The sequence below is a fragment of the Dreissena polymorpha genome, chromosome 3 (assembly GCF_020536995.1).
Source record: "Dreissena polymorpha isolate Duluth1 chromosome 3, UMN_Dpol_1.0, whole genome shotgun sequence".
NCBI lineage: Eukaryota > Metazoa > Mollusca > Bivalvia > Myida > Dreissenidae > Dreissena > Dreissena polymorpha.
In genome coordinates this window covers 78,518,687-78,539,450 of record NC_068357.1, presented here as the reverse complement: position 1 = coordinate 78,539,450, position 20,764 = coordinate 78,518,687, and the positions used below count along the sequence as shown (strand labels likewise).

At 34.8% G+C, this 20,764-nt stretch overlaps 1 protein-coding gene across 1 annotated transcript in view; it reads right to left on the bottom strand.

Annotated features, from left to right (window-relative positions):
- Window positions 1–18,764, bottom strand: part of LOC127874864 (BRO1 domain-containing protein BROX-like) — a 39,822-nt gene extending 21,058 nt beyond the window's left edge. The window contains exons 1-7 of the mRNA XM_052419525.1: window positions 18,606–18,764; window positions 11,966–12,169; window positions 9,796–9,891; window positions 6,730–6,802; window positions 4,716–4,830; window positions 3,720–3,809; window positions 1,052–1,137 (exon numbers count right to left, since the gene is read on the bottom strand). Coding sequence (XP_052275485.1) covers window positions 1,052–1,137; window positions 3,720–3,809; window positions 4,716–4,830; window positions 6,730–6,802; window positions 9,796–9,891; window positions 11,966–12,169; window positions 18,606–18,706 — 765 coding nt within the window. The 5' untranslated portion in view covers window positions 18,707–18,764. The remainder of the gene's footprint in view (window positions 1–1,051; window positions 1,138–3,719; window positions 3,810–4,715; window positions 4,831–6,729; window positions 6,803–9,795; window positions 9,892–11,965; window positions 12,170–18,605) is intronic.
- Window positions 18,765–20,764: the final 2,000 nt, after the last annotated feature.

The window sequence follows — 20,764 nt, the reverse complement described above, 5'->3', positions numbered from 1 at the left end:
ATTTGACCTCTGACCTTGAAGGATGACCTTGACCTTTCACCACTCAAAATGTGCAGCTCCATGAGATACACATGCATGCCAAATATCAAGTTGCTATCTTGAATATTGAAATATTGCAAAAGTGTACATTAAATGAGCGATTTTGACCCATATATTTGACCTTTGACCTTGAAGGATGACCTTGACCTTTCACCACTCAAAATGTTCAGCTCCATGAGATACATATGCATGCCAAATATCAAGTTGCTATCTTTAATATTGCAAAAGTTATTGCAAATTTTAAAGTTGGCGCAAACCAACAGACCAACCAACCAACAGACCAACAGACAGAGCAAAAACAATATGTCCCCCACTACTATAGTGGGGCACATAAAAATTTCAGATTTTACTCAGGAAACAGAATTGAGTGCCCTGTAAACTATAGACTTTTGATGAAATTGAGCTTAAATAAAAAGAATCAAACCAAAAAATGTTTATCAAGAGGGAGGTCTAGTAACAAGCTTTCTTTTTCGTCCAATGAGACCATGAATCTGTATTTGAATTCAGAGCCCACGAAGTAGCTCTAGGTCAGACTGCGCAAATGCCACATCTGGCAAAAGACCCATTTCACTTGACACAGCTCATATGGTTATGTGGTTAGCTTATCATACATTTCTTTTTTTAGTTGTTAACATCGTCAATAACATATTTAAATGCTCATTGAAAATGTCAATTCATTAGATTACATTTATAATCCCTCATCTTTAAAGGAGTAATTGCAATTTTACACCTGTTACTGTCACGAGCAGAATGTAATAACAACAGAATCAGATGTGATTACAGCAGTAAAAGCAATGAAATTCGACATACCTTCCATTAATCTACAGCACAATTGTTTAGGAAGTCCTTATCGCCAATAAAGGCAAATAAAAAATGAAAACAATTTTGCAACACACCATTGTAAAATCATTATTTATAAATGTAATGGATGACACTTAATTATTTTGCATGGAATAAAATGGCAGTTGACTCCTACAATCTAGAAAAACGTAAATCCAAAGTGTTCTCTTACATGGGCAATGTAGAAATCTGACTTCAACTGAAAGTACTTGCGCCATTTCCCAACTATTTTTGCATCCAGGCTGGCAAGAGCATCATCTGTAATATGGTTTTATATTTTAGCTTTGATATGGGAAAACAGGGCTAAATGCATGTGCATAGTGTTGTCACAGATAAGCCTGTGCAGTCTTCACAGGCTAATCAGGGACTACACTTTACGCTTTTATTGTACCTTTCATTTAAAGGAAGTCTCATCTTAGCAAAGATCCAGTTTTGGCAGAAAGTTTGTACCGTATTAGCCAGTGCAGACTGCACCAACTAATCTGGGACGAAACTTATCACACATGCATTAAGCTCCTTTTCCCAAAAAGAGTCTCATTTAATTAATTTTTTTTTTAAACAATTGAAAGAATTGCATTTCAAAAGGCATGATATAGAAAACTTTTGTGTCGAAGTTAGCATATTTAGTATTAACTAATTGCATGTACACAGGCTGTATATCAATGAAATGGAATAAGTTATTCATTTGTTTTAACACTGACAATCAAACTGATGAAAAAAGAGGGCAATGAGCCCTAAGGTGCTCACCTGAGTCCCCTAAGAACTAAGCTATTCTGAGGTGGAGTTCAGAATAATTAAAGTACTTTATTAACCCATTTATGCCTAGAGGACTCTCAAATCCTTCTGGATCAATTTATTTCCAAAATTAGGGATGTCTAGTATATTTATTTCTATATTCAGAATATTTCTTACAAAAATTCCTTTTAAGCAAACAGCGCAGACCCTGATGAGATGCCGCATCTTATCTGGGTCTACGCTGTTTGCCAAGGCCTTTTTTCTAGACGCTAGGCATAAATGGGTTAAACATAAAAAATTTCTAGGCACATCTTTATTCTTAAACTCACCCCCCCCCCCCCCCTTGCGGCCTTGTTTTTACATGTACTGTAACCATTTTCAAACTATACCCAGAAGAACAAATAATCTGGCCAAGTTTCAAGAAGATTGGACTAAATGTGACTTCTAGTGTGTTAACAAACTTTTACCATAGCCTTATAAGGAGAACTGCCCTGCCCCCAGAAGCCATGTTTGTCAACAAACCAGAACCACTTTCTTAATCAGCTGAGAAATCATTAGAACAAATGTTCAGACCAAGTTTTAAGAAGATTGGACTATAAATGAGACTTCTAGAGTGTAAACAAGCTTTTTCTTTAACAAGGGCTGTTTGTAAAACATGCATGCCCCCCATATGGGCTGTCACTTGTAGTGGCAGCCATTGTGTGAATACGTTTCATGTCACTGTGACCTTGACCTTTGACCTAGTGACCTGAAAATCAATAGGGGTTATTTGCCAGTCATGATCAATGTACCTATGAAGTTTCATGATCCTAGGCCTAATTATTCTTGAGTTATCATCAGGAAACCATTTTACTGTTTTGAGTCACTGTAACCTTGACCTTTGACATAGTGACCTGAAAATTAATAGGGGTTATCGGCCAGTCATGATCAATGTACCTATGAAGTTTCATGATCCTAGGCGTAACGCATTCTTGAGATATCATTAGGAAATCATTATACTGTTTCAAGTCACTGTGACCTTGACCTTTGACCTGGTGACCTGAAAATCAATAGGGGTCATTTGCCAGTCAAAATCAATGTACCAATGAAGTTTCATGATCCTAGGCGTAAGCATTCTTGAGTTATCATCCAGAAACCATTTTACTATTTCGAGTCACTGTGACCTTGACCTTTGACCTAGTGACCTGAAAATCAATAGGGGTCATCTGCCAGTCATGATCAATGTACCTATGAAGTTTCATGATCCTAGGCCTAAGCATTCTTGAATTATCATCCAGAAACCATTTTACTCTTTCGAATCACTGTGACCTTGACCTTTGACCTAGTGACCTGAAAATCAATAGAGGTCATCTGCCAGTCATGATCAATGTACCTATGAAGTTTCATGATCCTAGGCGTTAGCATTCTTGAGTTATCATCCGGAAACCATCTGGTGAACGGACCGACATGTTCAAAACAATATACCCCCTCTTCTTCGAAGGGGGGCCTTAAAATCTTGACCTAGTGACCTAGTTTTTTACCTTATGTGATCCAGTTACGAACTCTGCCAAGATATCATTGCGACAAATGATAAAGTTTCATAAATATCCGAAAATTAATTTGGCCTTTAGATTGTTCACAATGTAAATGTTTATTCCACAAGATTCAGGATAAACAACAAACAAAATGCCATCATAAAATCTCACAATTGGCACATTGTGCTCGGTGTGCTCTGGTTAAGTAAAAACAGTGAAAATGTAAAACATCATTAAGTGAACTTTTCATTTGAAGCCTGAAATCAGACAATTTAAAATAAAATAAATTTCAGCATAAAAAACAAGATAACCTACCCATATGAAATGACCAGAATTTTCAACTTTGTACAAGTCATGGTATAAATATGTATATACATTTATGCATTTATAAAAGTGGAACACATGAAAATAATAATGTTTATGGTATCTGTTAAATTTTAATCAACATTTCACCAAAACATTATTGTCTTTAACTATATTTTTACAAGTTTGGCCAATGACCAAGATTTCGCAGATAAAGACACATTCCAAATTTAATTTCGTAAATACTGCTGTAATGTCTATATGAGCAATCATTGTGGCTGCATTTACCTGCCCTTTTGAAAAGCTGGCCCGTCTCATTGGCCAGGGCAGCAATCAACCCTGCAGAATGCTTCAGCTCTATTGCACGTGCCAGAGTCACTGCAACAAAATGTAAGATGGAAATACTGGATCAAAAAAAGAATAATTTAGTTCAAGAAAAAAATGCTGAAAATGTGAAAGAAATTTAAAGGAAGATCTAATCCATTCTCTTGTTTGATCTTAAAAAGTAATATTTCCTTGGCAAAGAATTAGTTTTAAAATACAAAAAAAGTAAAATAATTACAATGAAATTAATGGAACATGGAAACAACTGAATCAAGTAAAATATAAAGGTGAAAATCAAAATCAATATAAGTAATGCAATAAATCATCTTTTTTTTATCAGCAAATAATCATTAACAAGGAGAAAATAATGTAAAATATAAAATAAATATAACAATTACGGTATGCTATGCTTGGTACTTCTTTTTTGTTTATTGGATAGTTTAACAAAGCTTTGTTTTATGATTTGCCTCCAGGTATTATGTTAGAAAACTGAATGTACTGGGAAATTGACCAATTGCTTTTTTATTTTTAACCACCCCTGCTAACGTCAATCTCTGACAAATAAAGTGTACATTAAACTTATAGTTGTACAAGACATTTCAGACAAATCATGAACTTGAGGCTTTCTGAATGGACATATGAAATGTCTGATAAAAGCTGTAGATGGGTCCATTCAGGTGCAAAAAAGGCCTTGCTCCGGAAACAAATAAGGCTTTAAGATTGTGTGTAAAGTGCTGTCCCAGATTAGCCTGTGTAGTCTGGACAGGCTTATCAGGATGACACTTTCCATCTAGATTTGATTGTCATTTACAAGTGATTCCTTTAAATGAAAATTTTCAGATAAGCAAAAAGTGTTGTCCCTGATTAGCCTGTGCAAAATACACAGTCTTATCTAGTACGACACTTTGCGCACGTGCATTAAGCTCCATATTTCTCAGAGTGAGGCTGCAATGTATGTACCTTCCTGTGCCTCTGCAGTACACTGGTTGATGTACGCATCCAGCACTCGACTGTCGGTATCAGCAGGACCAGTGTCTTTGTTAGGGTCGCCGGTCAACCTAGGAGCAAGCTCCGTCTGAAAAACAAGATATGTGTTTGTCAGAAACACTATGTCCCCTACTGTGCCGCTTTGAAGCTATACATTTGATCTTTGACCTTGAAGGATGACCTTGACCTTTCACCACTCAAAATGTGCAGCTCCATGAGATACACATGCATGCCAAATATGAAGTTGCTATCTTCAATATTGCAAAAGTTATGGCAAAATGTTAAAGTTGGAGCAAACAAACACACAAACCAACCAACCAACCAACCAACAGTCAGGGCAAAAACAATATGTTCCCCACTATAGTACATACTAACCTATTCAAACTTGTATGAGCTGCGCTTGGAAAAATTGGTTAATGAAAATGCTTAACCCTTTACCCCTTAGGAACGTATTTGGACACATTTGTAGTCCCTTTGAAAGTTACATTTAATTAAATACCTTTCTTCCTAGATTCAAGTTGTAAAGGTTTCATTTCCAACCCTTAGTTACTGATGAGCAGCAAACACCATTAAACCTGAACAGACTGCGAGTTACTCGCAGGCTGTTTTGGTTTAATGCTGGTTGCAAAAGTCATTTTTACTTTGCTTCTTATGGGGAAAGGGTTAAAGTATTGTACCAGATTAGCCTATGCAGTCGGTACAGACAAATCAGAGACGACACTTTCCGCCTTACCTGGGGCCCGTATTCACCAAACAAATCTTAGACTTAAGTCTCAGAATAAAGAAAATTCTTTAAATTAGAATATTCAAGAATTTATTTAATTTTGAGTCAAACTTTGCAGTAAACATCTCTATCTATATTATTATTCTTCATATAGATCATTTTATTAATGACATAATCACCAGTGGAGGCCTGTATAATTATATTCAAACACTGAACACATTTTTCTTGGTTCCAAGTCTATTCTTTATTCTTAAGTGTAAGAATCGGTTGGTGAATACGGGCCTGGATTTTTGTTAAGACACTTCTTACCAAAAAAAGCATCCAAAAAAGTGGAAAGTGTTGTCTCTGATAAGTCTATGCGGACTGCGCAGGCTGTCCAGGAACAATACTTTACGCATCAGCATTTTGCCAGGTGTTCACTGAGCATGGCTCATATTCCATCAAAAAGTTTTATATGATTTCATCAAACAAGAGGGTCTGAAAGCCCCAAAGTCGCTCACCTGAGATAACAAGATATTATTGGGACAAATTCTGACCAAGTTTTACGAAGATCGGAAAATAAATGTGGCCTCTAGAGTGTTAACAAGGTTTTACTATAGCCATATAAGGAAAAATGCCCCGCCCCCTGGAGGCCATGTTTTTCAACCAACCGGCATCATTTTTAAACTCGTCCAATATATTTTCGGGATGACTCAACTGACCAAGTTTCATGAAGATCAGACAGTAAATGTGGCCTCTAGAGTGTTAACAAGATTTTACTGTAGCCAAATAAGGAAAAATGCCCCGCCTCTTGGAAGCCATTTATTTCAAGCAAACATAATTATTTTCAAACTCATCCAAGATATCATTGAGACCAATCTTCTGACCAAATTTCATGAAGATTGGACAATAAATGTGGCCTCTAGAGAGTGAACAAGGCACATGACGTCGCACAACGGACAACGCATGACGGACGACGGACAAAAGGTGATCACAAAAGCTCACCATGATCATGTTGTGCTCAGATGAGTTAAAAACAATTGCAGACAAATACAGACAAATGAACTTACACAACAGTATTTGTGTCAATGATCAGCTTTGTACTGTAAATTAATAAATGAGATTAATTATCGAAACTGCAGTTCTGTGTCTCAAAAACAAATTTCACTAAATACTTGTTTCAAACTACTCATAAATAAGAACACTTTATCTATCATCAAGGGAGGCAAATCCTTTTCAAAGGAAGTAAAGCAAAATATCTACAAATAAACATGATTCACATGCCTTAACATAATTGAATACTCCAGCTGCCATACGTAGACATTTGTGAACATTTTTAGCCTCCTCCATGTCAACTCTGAAACAAAGAAAACTCTTGATGAACATATTACAATGTACATGTATAACATTTTGATTTCTTTTCTTTATTTTTCGGCGTAGCTGTTTAACGTCACATTTGACCTTACCTGACCTTTGTAAGTGTTTAATAAAGTTCAAATAAAATTCCCTGCGGCTTGACACGAATGAATACACTTCATTTATTCCATTGGCAGATTTGAGCATACCACCAGAACATTGGAAACATGACCGCGTCTTTGTAACACTGTTTTACTAAAGGCTTGATATATAGAACAGTTTTACACTCAACTCTTGACATCAATACAGTTTGTACGTGCACCTTTTAGTTTCAGAGGATTGCCAGCGCCACAGTGTTTGTACTTTAAGGCTATGTTCTCATATTTAGTAATTACTTCCATATTCCTGTCTGTGTACTAGTATATTTATGTTCATAAAAGTATTGTTTTTCCCTATCCTGATATTCGTTTTGGCCAAACCATTTTAAATTGTTTTCGAAATGGAACATTTAACATGTAAAAGTATAAAGTTTTAAACAAGTCGTCGTTCCAGCAGTGGAAGCGTGGCCTCACTTTAATGTATTGCATTCCAACCCGCAAGGTATCAGAGTCAGTTATATATGTTAAATGAAGATATTCAGCGATATAATTATGGTATGTCAATAATAGATTCTTAATGTGTTTTCAACAATACCATGATAAATATTATTTTTTATTAATTTTACAAGAATTATTCCACCATATGACTAATGTATTAAGCATGAGCGCAATGATTCTCAATACTGTTAATAATCGAATCAAATAGCAATGGCCGACAGGTTTGTTCAAAGAATGAGCGTAAAAATATTAAAAATAAGTACGGATACTTCGCCTGTGGCCGGTTGACTCACATGTTTTAATTTCACTTCCATTCTTATTTTGGTTTTCTGTTTGGCATCTATAGGTTTATGACCAGCAATATGTAATTATGTAAAATAAGTCGCGAAAACTCCACGTAACATCAAGTACTGCGTGTGATGCAGCTAAAAACTGCACAGAAAAAGACATTAACCATCTTTGATCTCAATCATTGAACTCTTTACCTTTCACCAACTCCAACCACAATCAACGCCCGATTTCTTTTTTAAAAGATATTTCTTGTGTTAATTTTATTGGAATAAGCAAGAAAAGCTATGAAAAAACAGAACAAGAGCACCGCATAACGGGTACCAACGAGGTGCATCTACATATGAAGTTTCAAAGTTGTAGGTGGAAGCGCTTTGATTTTAGAGCCAATGTTAAGGTTTTAGCACGACGCCTACGGCGGATGGCGGACCTCGGATGACGAGCTGGCTATGACAAGATCTCGGGTTTTCTCCGAAAACAGCCAAGCTAAAAATGGGTGTGGCGTGTAGAAATGAGGAAGGTGAATGTACATATGAAGTTTAAAAGTTGTAGGTGGAAGCACTTTTATTGTAGAGGTCACAGCGACCTTGACCATTGACCTAGTGACCCAAAAATGGGTGTGGCGTGTAGAACTCATCAAGGTGCATGTACATATGAAGTTTCAAAGTTGTAGGTGGAAGCACTTTGATTTAAGAGCGAATTTAAAGGTTTATGTTAAAGTTTTATATTAGAGGTCACAGTGACCTTTGACCTAGTGACCCAAAAATGGGTGTGGCGTGTAGAACTCATCAAGGAGCATCTACATATGAAGTTTCAAAGTTGTAGGTGGAAGCACTTGATTTTAGAGCCTATGTTAAAGTTTTATATTAGAGGTCAGTGACCTTGACCTTTGACCTTGTGACCCAAAAATTGGGTGTGGCGTGTAGAACTCATCAAGGTGCATCTACATATGAAGTTTCAAAGTTGTAGGTGGAAGCACTTTAATTTTAGAGCCAATGTTAAGGTTTAGCATGACGCCTACAGCGGACGACGAGCTGGCTATGACAATACCTCGGGGTTTTCTCCAAAAACAGCCGAGCTAAAAATGTATTATAAAATCATTTTTTGAAATTAACTGGCTGTGTTCTTAGTAAAAATTCAAATTTGCAACTGTTCTCAATGTTTTGAAAAATGTTTAGTTTAATTATTGATCTCTATTTTTAACATTGTAGAACTTCATATGTCCTTACTGGAATTTGCATACTTATTCTTCTTTTGCTGCAAACTTTCTTGAGTGCTTCACCGCCTTGGTATACCAGAGAGCTTAGTTTCTGTACTAACTCATCTTAAACTGTGAACTTTACGGAGTGCTTGGTGCACCATTGATCCACATGTCCCTACTTATCCTGTGCTGAAAACTATGTGAGCCCTTGGTGGACAAGAGAGACAGGTTTGTGGCTTGAGTACTTACTCATCTTTGCTGCAAGATAGCTTGGTGTACCGGTTTGTAGTTTAAGTCCTGACTCATCTTTGGTGCAAGAGTGCTTTGTGTACCAGAGAGCCATATGTACCAACTCGTATTCTGCTGCAAAATTTACTCATACTGAGTGAATGGCGAACCAGAGAGAGGGGTTCATGCACTTACTCGTCTTTGCTGCAAATTCACTCACTATTTGGCGTACCACAGAGAGAGAGGTTCATGCACTTACTCCTCTTTTGCTGCAAACTTTGCTGAGTGTTTTGTGTACCAGAGAGAGAGAGAGATAGGTTTATGCACTTACTCTCCTTTTGCTGCAAACTTTGCTGAGTGTTTTGTGTACCAGAGAGAGAGGGAGAGGTTTATTCACTTACTCGTCTTTTGCTGCAAACTTTGCTGAGTGTTTTGTGTACTAGAGACAGAGAGAGGTTTATGCACTTACTCTTCTTTTGCTGCAAACTGTGATGAGTGTTTGGTGTACCAGAGAGATAGAGAGAGGTTTATGCACTTACTTTTTTTTTGCTGCAAACTGTGATGAGTGTTTGGTGTACCAGAGAGAGAGGGAGAGGTTTATGCACTTACTCTTCTTTTGCTGCAAACTGTGATGAGTGTTTGGTGTACAAGAGAGGTAGAGAGAGAGGTTTATGCACTTACTCTTCTTTTGCTGCAAACTTTGCTGAGTGTTTTGTGTACCAGAGGGCCAGGTTGATGGCCATGCAGGCCATCTCATACACTGCATCCTGCTGCTCACTGAAATAAGAAACTTCTTTTAATCGAAACATGTCATAAACTACACATAAAGCATAAGAGGACTTGATAGTATTGTATAAAAATACTTCAATTCAAATGGTACAAGCATGCCTGCGCCCTAGCATCAAATTAATAAACTTTGTTTTTAACAGTTATACCTCTCTAGGTCAATTTTTTTTAACAAATAAGATTGGAGATAATCATATGAGAACTGGTGGACAAATGTGTGAGGTGTAATGATTATTGAAAACCTGATCAAAACTGATGGCCATAGATACCGGCAACAGCAAAATCCCAAACAGCGTAAATAATATGACTCCATAAATCCAGAGTTGGTAGGGCACAATAGTTATCAAACTCTACAATTGTGTGCCCACAAATATAAGAAGTGAAACTTATGCTGCAACAGCAAATGGGGAAAATTATAATAGCATGTGGTCATTTATTTAGAGCAAGGAAGGGATTGCATAGTAATATGACACATAACAATCATTTTCAGCAACCTGAAATAGTAATAATTTGATACTGATGATGGCTAAGATGGCTAAAGACGCCCATTAACCATTTACCTCTTAGATACGTATTTTCATGCCTCTGTAGTCCCTTAGAAAGTTATTTTTTAATTTAAGACCTTTCTTACTAGATTCAAGTTTTTAAGGCTTCATCTCCAACCCTTAAATACTGATGAGCAGCAAACAGCATAAAACCTTTACAGATTGCGAGAACAAATGTAACTCGCAGGCTGTTCTGGTTTATGCTGTTTGCACATAGTCATTTTCACTTTGCTTCGGAGTGGGAAAGGGTTCATGATTATTTTAGGGCGGTAACTCCAAAAATACTGAGGCTGATAATGGGACTTAACCAAGAGAATATGAAGATAAACATTTTCATTAAGATTTTTACGAGTAAATGAAAACTAGAGCACTTAAAGAACTAAAATAAAATCGATTTGCAGACATAGAATAAGCTTAACAATTTGACCACCATTTTCAATGACGTGGGGCATACAAATAGAATTTATGGTACAGTAACAGAACTATGTAAACATGACTTAATCAGGAAAATTTATTCTATCACAAAAGGGCTTTCGTTCTTAAAATCACAATTTGTATTTCCAGGGTGCAAAATCACATGACTTTGTGGGGTTCACAAATGGATTTTAATGGATGTAAACACACTGGTCAGTGATGCTGTTTTTCAAATAATAAAAAAAGATGAATAAGTATTTCAAATTGTGCATAAAAGACAGTTTTTATGTGGCTTATGGTAATCTGAAATACATCAGAAATTACTTAATTTAATAAGCCTGTGTTCTTGGCAAAAATTTCAATGTGTTTGACATTTATGTACACGATTATCTTGCACGCAATGTGAAATTTTGGCACCAATTTCACACGTATTTTGCTATTCAAGGATGTATTCTTAAATTTTAATATACCAGCACAAACTGCAAGAAAAACTGTCTTTTATGCATTAGATTTATTTGCAAATAAATTTCAATAACTGAGGTTTTTGCAAAAATAAAGTTCTTAACTGTGTGTTTACATTCTGTCCAGCCCGTGTGTAAACCCCTGTGAACCCTATTGATCCTGAACCCTGATTTTGTTTACTATATAAATGTAAAATCTAACAGTAAGTAAATAGCAATTGGTCACAGTTACTTTTAAAATTGTTTGCAACAGTTGACTTCCTGAGGTGATTTATCGAATACAATCAAAGCAATAAGCATGAAAGTACATGTAAGAACTACTGGTGAAGTAAACAACTGAGCATGAGTTTGTCTGAACAGCTTCAAATTAAAACTATTTTGTTCAACCTTTCCCACTCAGAAGCAAAGTGAAAATGGCTATGTGCAAACAGAATAAAACCAGAACATCCTGCAAGTTACTCGCAGTCTATTCAGGTTTTATGCTGTTTGCTGCTCATCAGTATCTAAGGGTTGGAAATAAAGCCTTTAAAACTTGAATCTCGAAAAAAGTTCTTAATTAAATTTAACTTTCTAAGGAACTTAAGATGCGTCAAAATGCGTCTCTGTGTGGTAAAGGGTTAACTTATATCAATAAACTGATCTTACGTTGGTGTGTTTCCAAGCAGGGTATTTGTCCACTTGAACTTCACAGCCTGTCGCAGCTTGTTCTCTGTCTCACCCTCTTCTAATGGTTTCATCAGACCAATCAGAAGTGAGAAATAATCATTGGATGTCTTGTCCAGGGTGTTTTTGTCATGATTTGGATCTGTCAGCAGCTCTAATAGCTTGTTTCTGTGTTGCCGCAAGTCACTGAAATCAAATGAAACAAACACTGCTGAATGGGGGCGGCTGACTCCAGGTTTTGAGACGAGTCTTGCTTTTTTCCAGTGATTTGTGATTGAATCTGCCCTTATATGTCATTTATGAACAAGTTTCCAAGGTCATAAAGATACATCCTTCAGTAATAAAGGGTAATGATTTGACAAAGTCTAAAATGATTTCTCTTGTTTGACCGTGACCTTTTACTTTTGCACCTTGTCATAGTGTGTGCTACTCAGTATCCTTGTATCTACTGCAAAGTGTCTTCAAATGCTCAATTTTCTGCAGTATATGTTTTGACCTTTTACCTTGATCTGGTATGTTGACCTAAAACCTAGTGACCTGGTTCTTGGATATGACTCCCTTTCATCATGCTGATCAGTTATTCGAAAATTTTGTAAAAATCCATCTATGCTTAACATGACATCAGTTTGCTTCGCTATCAAATAATTTAGTGTTTTTTTAATTTCAAAACTAGTATCCTTTGAGGCACATATAAAGCCTTGATTTTATTCAAGTATTTATAACTATTTATAAATGGTGACCTTGACTGTTGACCTTGATCCTATATGCCTTATATGCAAACAAAATAAAAGTCTTTATGCAATGTATACAAACTTGCATCACAATAGCTCAATTTAATCTCTAGATCTTAAACCAAAACCATTTTTCTATATTTAAAAACAGTGACCTCAACCTTGATCACAACTGTAAACTACGTGCAATCCCTGGACATATCGAATCTATGTATCAAGTTCCATTACAATTGACCAATTTGTTTTCAAGCTATTGAGTACAAACTTTTATTCAATATCAGCTATCTGAAACCTTGACGTTCATCCAACACAGCCCATATGCAATCCAATGCTATATCAAGATATAAGGAACTAATGTATGTGGTTTCAAAACCATAGCTCAATTAGTTATTGAGTAATTCAGCTAAACACCATGTATCAATATTTAGTAACAGTAACCTTAGCCCCATCTGCAATCTACAATGAAGTTTTGATGTTGCACATCTATCGTAATTACTCTTAATTTTCTCCATGTTTTTATAAATCATAAGAGACTCAAAATGTTCAGAAAGTATATTTTACAGCGCTATTTTAACAGATTTCAACACTATATTCACTTATATTTTAACACTTTGATCATGGATTTTTACAAACAGATTAAGATAATAAAACCTGGGAGACGCATGCATGCCTGAGGGCAATGGACCATACTATTTGCATAATTGGGTAAATAACCATGTATGCATTTACTGGGAGAAAATAATTGCTTCACTAAACAGCATTTTAAATGATATCTTCTTATGCAGGAAGCAGTAACTTTAATGTTTTTACTTTTTTGTTCTGTATCATTTCAGGGAAGATTGAGCCAAGCTGTAAAGTTGTATTTATTTCAAAGAAGAAACAATATTGTGCATTGAGTTATTGATTTTATTTCAATATAATTTTCAGACATTTAATTCTTTGTCTCTATACTTTTGGGACTCCTGTAATTTGTAAATATTTTCCGTACCTAAATTTTCAGATACGAACAAAAATAATTAAATTTAAGTGTCCAAAAACTTAGAGTAATTACGGTTTTTATTTATCTACATTCAGTGCTCCAGCTAGGCCTAAATTTGAGGGCGCCCCGCTCTGCCCTCCCGAACTTCCGCCCTGCCCTTAAATTTAATTTTTTTTTTTTTTTTTTTTTTTTTTTTTTTTTAAACATATAATTCATTAATCTCTTATTACATTTCAAGTAATTAATTAATTTCTCTTTGTACACATTATATTTAAATGGTTCAATAATAATGGGAATAATATATTCTAGCAATTATTAATATCATATAAATTAACATGCAACAGGAAGCATTTTAGAAAAGCCCCGTGTTCGAAAGTGCCCTTTTGACAAAATACTGCGCGTCGAAAGTGCCCTTTTGACAAAAAGCCCCCCCCTGCCCTTTTTAAATCCTAGCTGGAGCACTGACATTCCAATAATGCAATATGTTTTTAGTTACTACCGTAAGTGGACTCCATATTTCTACATTTAGTAACAGTCAGTGACCTTGATCTTGTACACATGCACACCACATTCAATCCTAAAGAGGTCTGGGTATAAGGTATGTACATACTTAATTTCATTACAATAACTTAATGTACATGTATGTCTGGGTTATTGAGCAATTTTTCTCTACTTACTAAAAATGATCCTTAACTAGACCCCACCCACCCCAGATGCAATACCCAAATCTAAGTCTGGATATGAGTTATAAATGCAAAAGGTTTAATTAATATTACTCAATCTATTTTCAAACAATTCAGTGGAATACATTTTGCTATATTTTAGGCACAGTAGCCTTGACCTTAATGCCAACCAATAAATATGCAATTTAAAAAGGATGTAGCTTACATGCAGACCTAGCCAAGGAAGTAAAAGTTTCATCAAGTTTGGTCAATGCATACTTCAGTCATTGAGATGCAAACACAAACCTTAAACTAAATTTTATAATAATAATATAATAATAATATATAATAATAATAAAAGGGGCATTATTATAATAAATTGCAGGTCAGAGTTTTGACCTCTGGTCAGTGACCAAAATGGCTTCTGAAAGCTAAATTGATATTTAATTAAATGTCTCTAGAAGATAAGTAAATATTGAGTTGTTGCATGGAAACGTGGTTAACCTGAATTTTTTAAGTACCAAAAGTGACATTATTCTGCCGAATTGGAAGGTCAGAGTTATAAGACTCTATCAAAGTTCTAACACGATGATTCTGGAGACTTGTTTGAATCATCAATAAAATATCTGTAGTAGTTACAGAGATATGTACTTGTTGTACTCATACCAAATCATGAATTTTATCTTGCACCGAAACCTGTAAAATATAAAGCGAAAAAAAATCACTTGCACTAGAAACAGATATATGGAGATATTGTTTGTTCATCTTAACCAGAGCATTACGCAGACACAGAGGCTGAAGCTGCTGAAACTACCTTTTACCACTTAGCTAAAACTATTTGATGAATAGTTTAGCCTATAATGTGAAATCATGTTGCAATTCCAAAGAGAAATATAAGGCACACTTCAATAATATCAGTCTGTTGGTATAAATGTATTTAATATGGTGAACCTTAAAACGTTTAATCACTAATGCAAATAAGGCAAAACAACAAGAGGGCCTGAAAGGCCCAAAGTCTCTCACCTGAGATAACAAGATATTATTGGGACAAATCTTCTGACCAAGTTTCATGAAGATTGGACTATAAATGTGGTCTCTAGAGTGTTAACAAGATTTTAATATAGCCATATATAGCCATATAAGGAAAAATGCCCTGCCCCTTGGCAGCCATGTTTTTTAAGGAAACGTAACCATTTTCAAACTCATCTAAGATATCAATTAGACAAATCTTCTGGCTATATTTCATGAAGATTGGACAATAAATGTGGCCTCTAGAGTGTTAACTAGGTTTTACAAAAGCCATATATAGCCATATAAGGAAAACTGCCCCGCCCCTCGTGGCCTTGTTTTTAAAGAAATCAAAACCATTTTCAAACTCATCCAAGATATCATTGGGACAAATCTTCTGACCAAGTTTCATGAAGATCGGAAAATAAATGTGGCCTCTATAGAGTGTTAACAAGGTTTTACTATAGCCATATAAGGAAAAATGCCCCGCCCCCTAGTGGCCATGTTTTTCAACCAAAGGGCATCATTTTTGAACTCGTCCAAGATATTATTGGGATGAATCTTCTGCCCAAGTTTTATGAAGATTGGACAAAAAAGGTATCATTGAGACCAATCTTCTTACCAAATTTTCTGAAGATTTGACAATAAATGTGGCCTCTAGAGAGTAAACAAGGCAAATGTTGACAGTGCACGACGCATGACAGACAAAAGGCGATCACAAAAGCTCACCATGAGCACGTTGTGCTTAGGTGAGCTAAAAACAGTTTAATTCTCTCTTACATATAAATTTGAATCTATTTAAAAACGCAATATTACATCATTTCAAAATAACATTTTCAATGAGACTACACTCATTGGGTAAAAAAGTATCTGACAGGTGTGTACGGCAGACTTAAACAAGAGCACTGCCTTGCGGATGCAGACCGCTCATCTATTTTTCTTTTTAAAGGTGAAGGGACCTATCTCAATTTCAATCACAAAGGAGGAAGGGGTGGAGTGGAGAGGGGTGTATAGTGTGGGGGTGTGGTCATTTATTACATTATCTTCCAAAAATGCAAAAAAGAAAATGAAAAATAAATTTGGGGGGGTGGGTGGGTCTATAGTGGTATGTTAGGTAAGAGTTGTTTTGTCAAAGTATCAATCAAATCTAATCATAAATAAAAAAGTTATGGCAATTTTAGCCAAATTTAATAATTTGACCTTGAGAATCAAAGTCATTCAAAGGTCAAGGAAAAATTCAACTTGCCAGGTAAAGTACCTTCATTATAGCATGAAAGTATTAAAAGTTTGAAAGCAATAGTCTTGATACTTTAGAAGTAAATTGGATCTAAACACAAAATTCTACCATATATTCAAAGTTAATAAGTCTAAAAAGGGCCATAATTCCAAAAAAATGACAACCAGAGTTATGCAACTTTACTGCCCCCTTATGATAGTTTGCGAGTAGGAAAGCAATATCTATGATACTTTAGGGGTAAAGTGGACCAAAACACAAAACTAAACCAAATTTTAAATTTCCTATGCATAACAAGGGCCCATGATTCTGTCAAAATGCCAGTCAGAGTTACATAACTTTGCCTGCACAGTCCCCTTTTGATAGTTAGTAAGTGCTGCAAGTATGAAAGCAATAGATTTGATACTTTAGGAATAAAGTGGACCAAAACAGAAAACTTTACCAAATTTACAATTTTCTAAGCATAAAAAGGGCACATAATTCTGTCAAAATGCCAGTCAGAGTTACATAACTTTGCTTGCACAATCCCCTTATGATAGTTAGTAAGTGTTGCAAGTATGAAAGCAATAGCTTTGATACTTAAGGAATAAAATGAACCTAAACACATAACTTAACCATTTTTTTCAATTTTCTTAGTATAAAAAGGGCACATAATTCTGTCAAAATGCACGCCGGAGTTATCTTACTTTGCCTGCCCAGTCCCCTCATGATAGTAAGTAAGTGTACCAAGTTTGAATGCAATAGCATTGATACTTTATAAGAAATGTGGACCTAAACGCAAAACTTTACCGGACGCCGACGCAGACGCCGACGTCGACGCCAAGGTGATGACAATAGCTCATAATTTAAAAAAAATAAATAGATGAGCTAAAAAACGAAAACTCTTAAAATTTGCATAAATGCAATAAAAATTGAAGGCTAAGGGTTGTTAGGGGTATAATTATGTAAACAAGCAAACAAGACGTCCACTTTAAGAAAATAACACTGGGTACAAAACACAACACAACAAAAGGTATATTTGAAGTTTGCAATGTTTATAGAATTTTATTTTTATTTTTTATTTTTTCAAGCTAAAATTATAGGATAAAGACTGCAAAAATTTGCCTGAAAAGCAACAATTAATTACACCTTCTGCAAAGAAATTTCCAAAATTTTCTAGTGGAGGACCCCACACTCCCGCGAGCAATAGAGTTGAACATCCTCGCACACCTATGCAACTACGAATCCATTCTCCCTCGCAATAAGGCTTCTTGATTTTTTCAGCATTTAGACTTAAAATTACATTATTATCAAAAGTATATTTATTTTGCTGTTGACAATGTTTAATTAAATTAAAGACCTTTTAAGTTTTACAAGTCTTTTTTCAAGCAAGAAATTGATGAATAAAATTGCCAAAGCGTGGCTGAAAGACTCAAAGAGAACACCAAAACGCACCATCTGCAATGAATTTTCCAAAATGTTCATGGGGGAGAACCCCCATATCCCCCATCCCCCCCCCCCCCCAGCAGAAGGGGGAGACAACCTCCTTCACCTACCCCCCCACTCGCAGCTTCGATCATGCGTATAGCTGTAATAGCCTTAGGAACGCCCGTCTGATAGACCGTTACTTGTTCAAATATGGTTTTGTATTTACATAAAAAAATGATGATATAAAAAGAACTATCTCTGAATCAAAATACATGTATGTAGAACATTTTAAACATATGACTCATTTTCACATGACATGATACATACAAATAATAATCAAGAATGTAATAAATTGATAGAATCTAGTCAATATGGTAACTAAGGTAATAATAACCCATTTTGATAAGCAAGCATATTCGTTAGATCTTAATAACAAAATACTACAAAATGTATAACAAGTGAATGAATGTAAATAAAGTGTCCCATAATGGTATTGCAAAATATAAACAACAGTAAGTAACATGATCATCACTAGAGAATATTTACAAGACGTGATCATCTAACTAAATAACGCATTAACAATATGATAGTGAAGTTTAACCTGAATATTTTCCGTGTAGCTTCATTTGTGGAAACTCCTGCCAATTCAAATGTAACAGGGCTAGTAGCTTTGAGAGGATTCCTATGGAACCAGTACGCCATGTTTGTTATTAAAATACTACATGGGACGTAACTCGTTTTTGCACGGTAAACATTGCATTTTATTTCGGCCGTAAGTAAAAACGGGTGTGACCCCTTATGTACCAGTCCCTTTATGTACCAGTCCCTTTATGTACCACTTTGAGACTTTATGTACCACCTATATATTGTGTAGGTGTTGTCCATTCATTCATAGCAGTATGAATGGGCATTAATTACCTGTGCAAATACAAGTGTTGATTGAGTCAAATTTGAGTTAAACAAATATTGTCTACTATAACGTTTTTTTTGTTATTGCAATTCATAATGTAATGTTAAGAACCAAAAATTTGAATCTATATTTGAATCTAAACTGTAGAAAATTAAAAAATAGAATTATAAGTCGAAATTGTTCACAGAAGTAGTTATTTCTAATTTTGTTTCAATTGTAAAGAACCAAAAATTTGAATTTTAAATGTACATGTACAAAATAAAATAAAAATTCTCAATATGAATAAGAATTGAAATTTTGTTCACATTCATACATTGTTTTATTTCCAATAGCAAAAATAAAATGATAAAGCTAAAATGAAATGAACCTTATGCAATGGTTACAGTATCTCTAATGAAGACTAATGACACTGTCTGGTGGTCAACAGCTCTACATTCCTCACCTATGCCAGGTGTGAAATGTCATGTTTTTTTAGTAAACATCCCAAACCAAATGGGTCCTTCTTCAGAAGTTACACATTCCTCAAATAATAAGACCAATTAACAACAACTTTTAAACTTTTATACTTTTATTTAATTTTACATAAAAAATAATGTTGGTATAGTTTTACATATTGAATATCACCAGCATATATACACACTTTAACAATTGAGCAACAACACTTACCTTAATTACTTGAAACCTGTGAAAACTTTCTCTTTATCCTGTCTTTGATTTTTTATTTGAAAATGAACGTGATAATTTTATAATTACATAGGTACCTAATAACTTTATTTATACCACAAATAGACATCCTTTGATGACACCACCAGTTATTATTTTTGTAAACATGATTAAAGGATTTTTTTTTTTCACAGTTTGAAAATTAAGGTCATTCTCTAAATATGATTAAAAAAGGAAATAATTTTATTTTTTACAGTTTAGTTAGACTTAGTCAGGATAAGATAGTGACAAGTGGATTTTTATAATATACTTTAATTTCAGGTAAGAATATGAATCATTTATTACTACTGGGGCTAATAAATTATACTAAGATAGTCACTGACACACAAGCTGACATAAAATATAATCTATGGCAATATATTACTCTAAATTCATAAATAATATGTCACAAAATACATTTCATTATTAACACACCTTCATATTAAACCATATACTATTTATCTCTATATATTATATATATGGTACATAAAGGATCAGATAGTGGTACATAAAGGGGTGGTACATAAGGGGACTGGTACATAAAGGGTGACATCCAGTAAAAACGATTCAAAGTCTAACTGGTTGCAAACAACAAGCTTAGCTGATGCTGCAGCTGACAAGTAGTATAGCAAAATATTTTATTTGTAAATAGATTGAACAGTTTTAACTTGATAGTAGATATTGCAGCAGCAGAATATGTAGAAATTGTATCAGCTGCAGAAGTCGTAGTTCTAACAGACTAGCAGCAACAGTTGTGCGGTACTATCAATTATAATGTATTATAAAATCAAATAGATCTATCAAATAAATTTTATTTTGAGTCGGTAAGACAATAACAAATAACATAAGCTGCAAAGCTTTTGAACCGACTATATAACAAATGTAAACAGTAAAACAATAGTAAAAAAGCTAGATAAAAGAAAGACACGTTTACATGGATATAGAAATACAAATACATAATCAAACAAAACAATTTAAGGCATACAACACAAGTCAATATTGACACATTCCTGACTTTCCTGCTGGTATTGCACTAGGACGGGAAATGAAAGACATGGTAATATCATCATCATGGCACGCATGGGGTAATATATATATATATGTTTATGCCTACACTTTTATGCCCTACATTATTATGACACATAAAC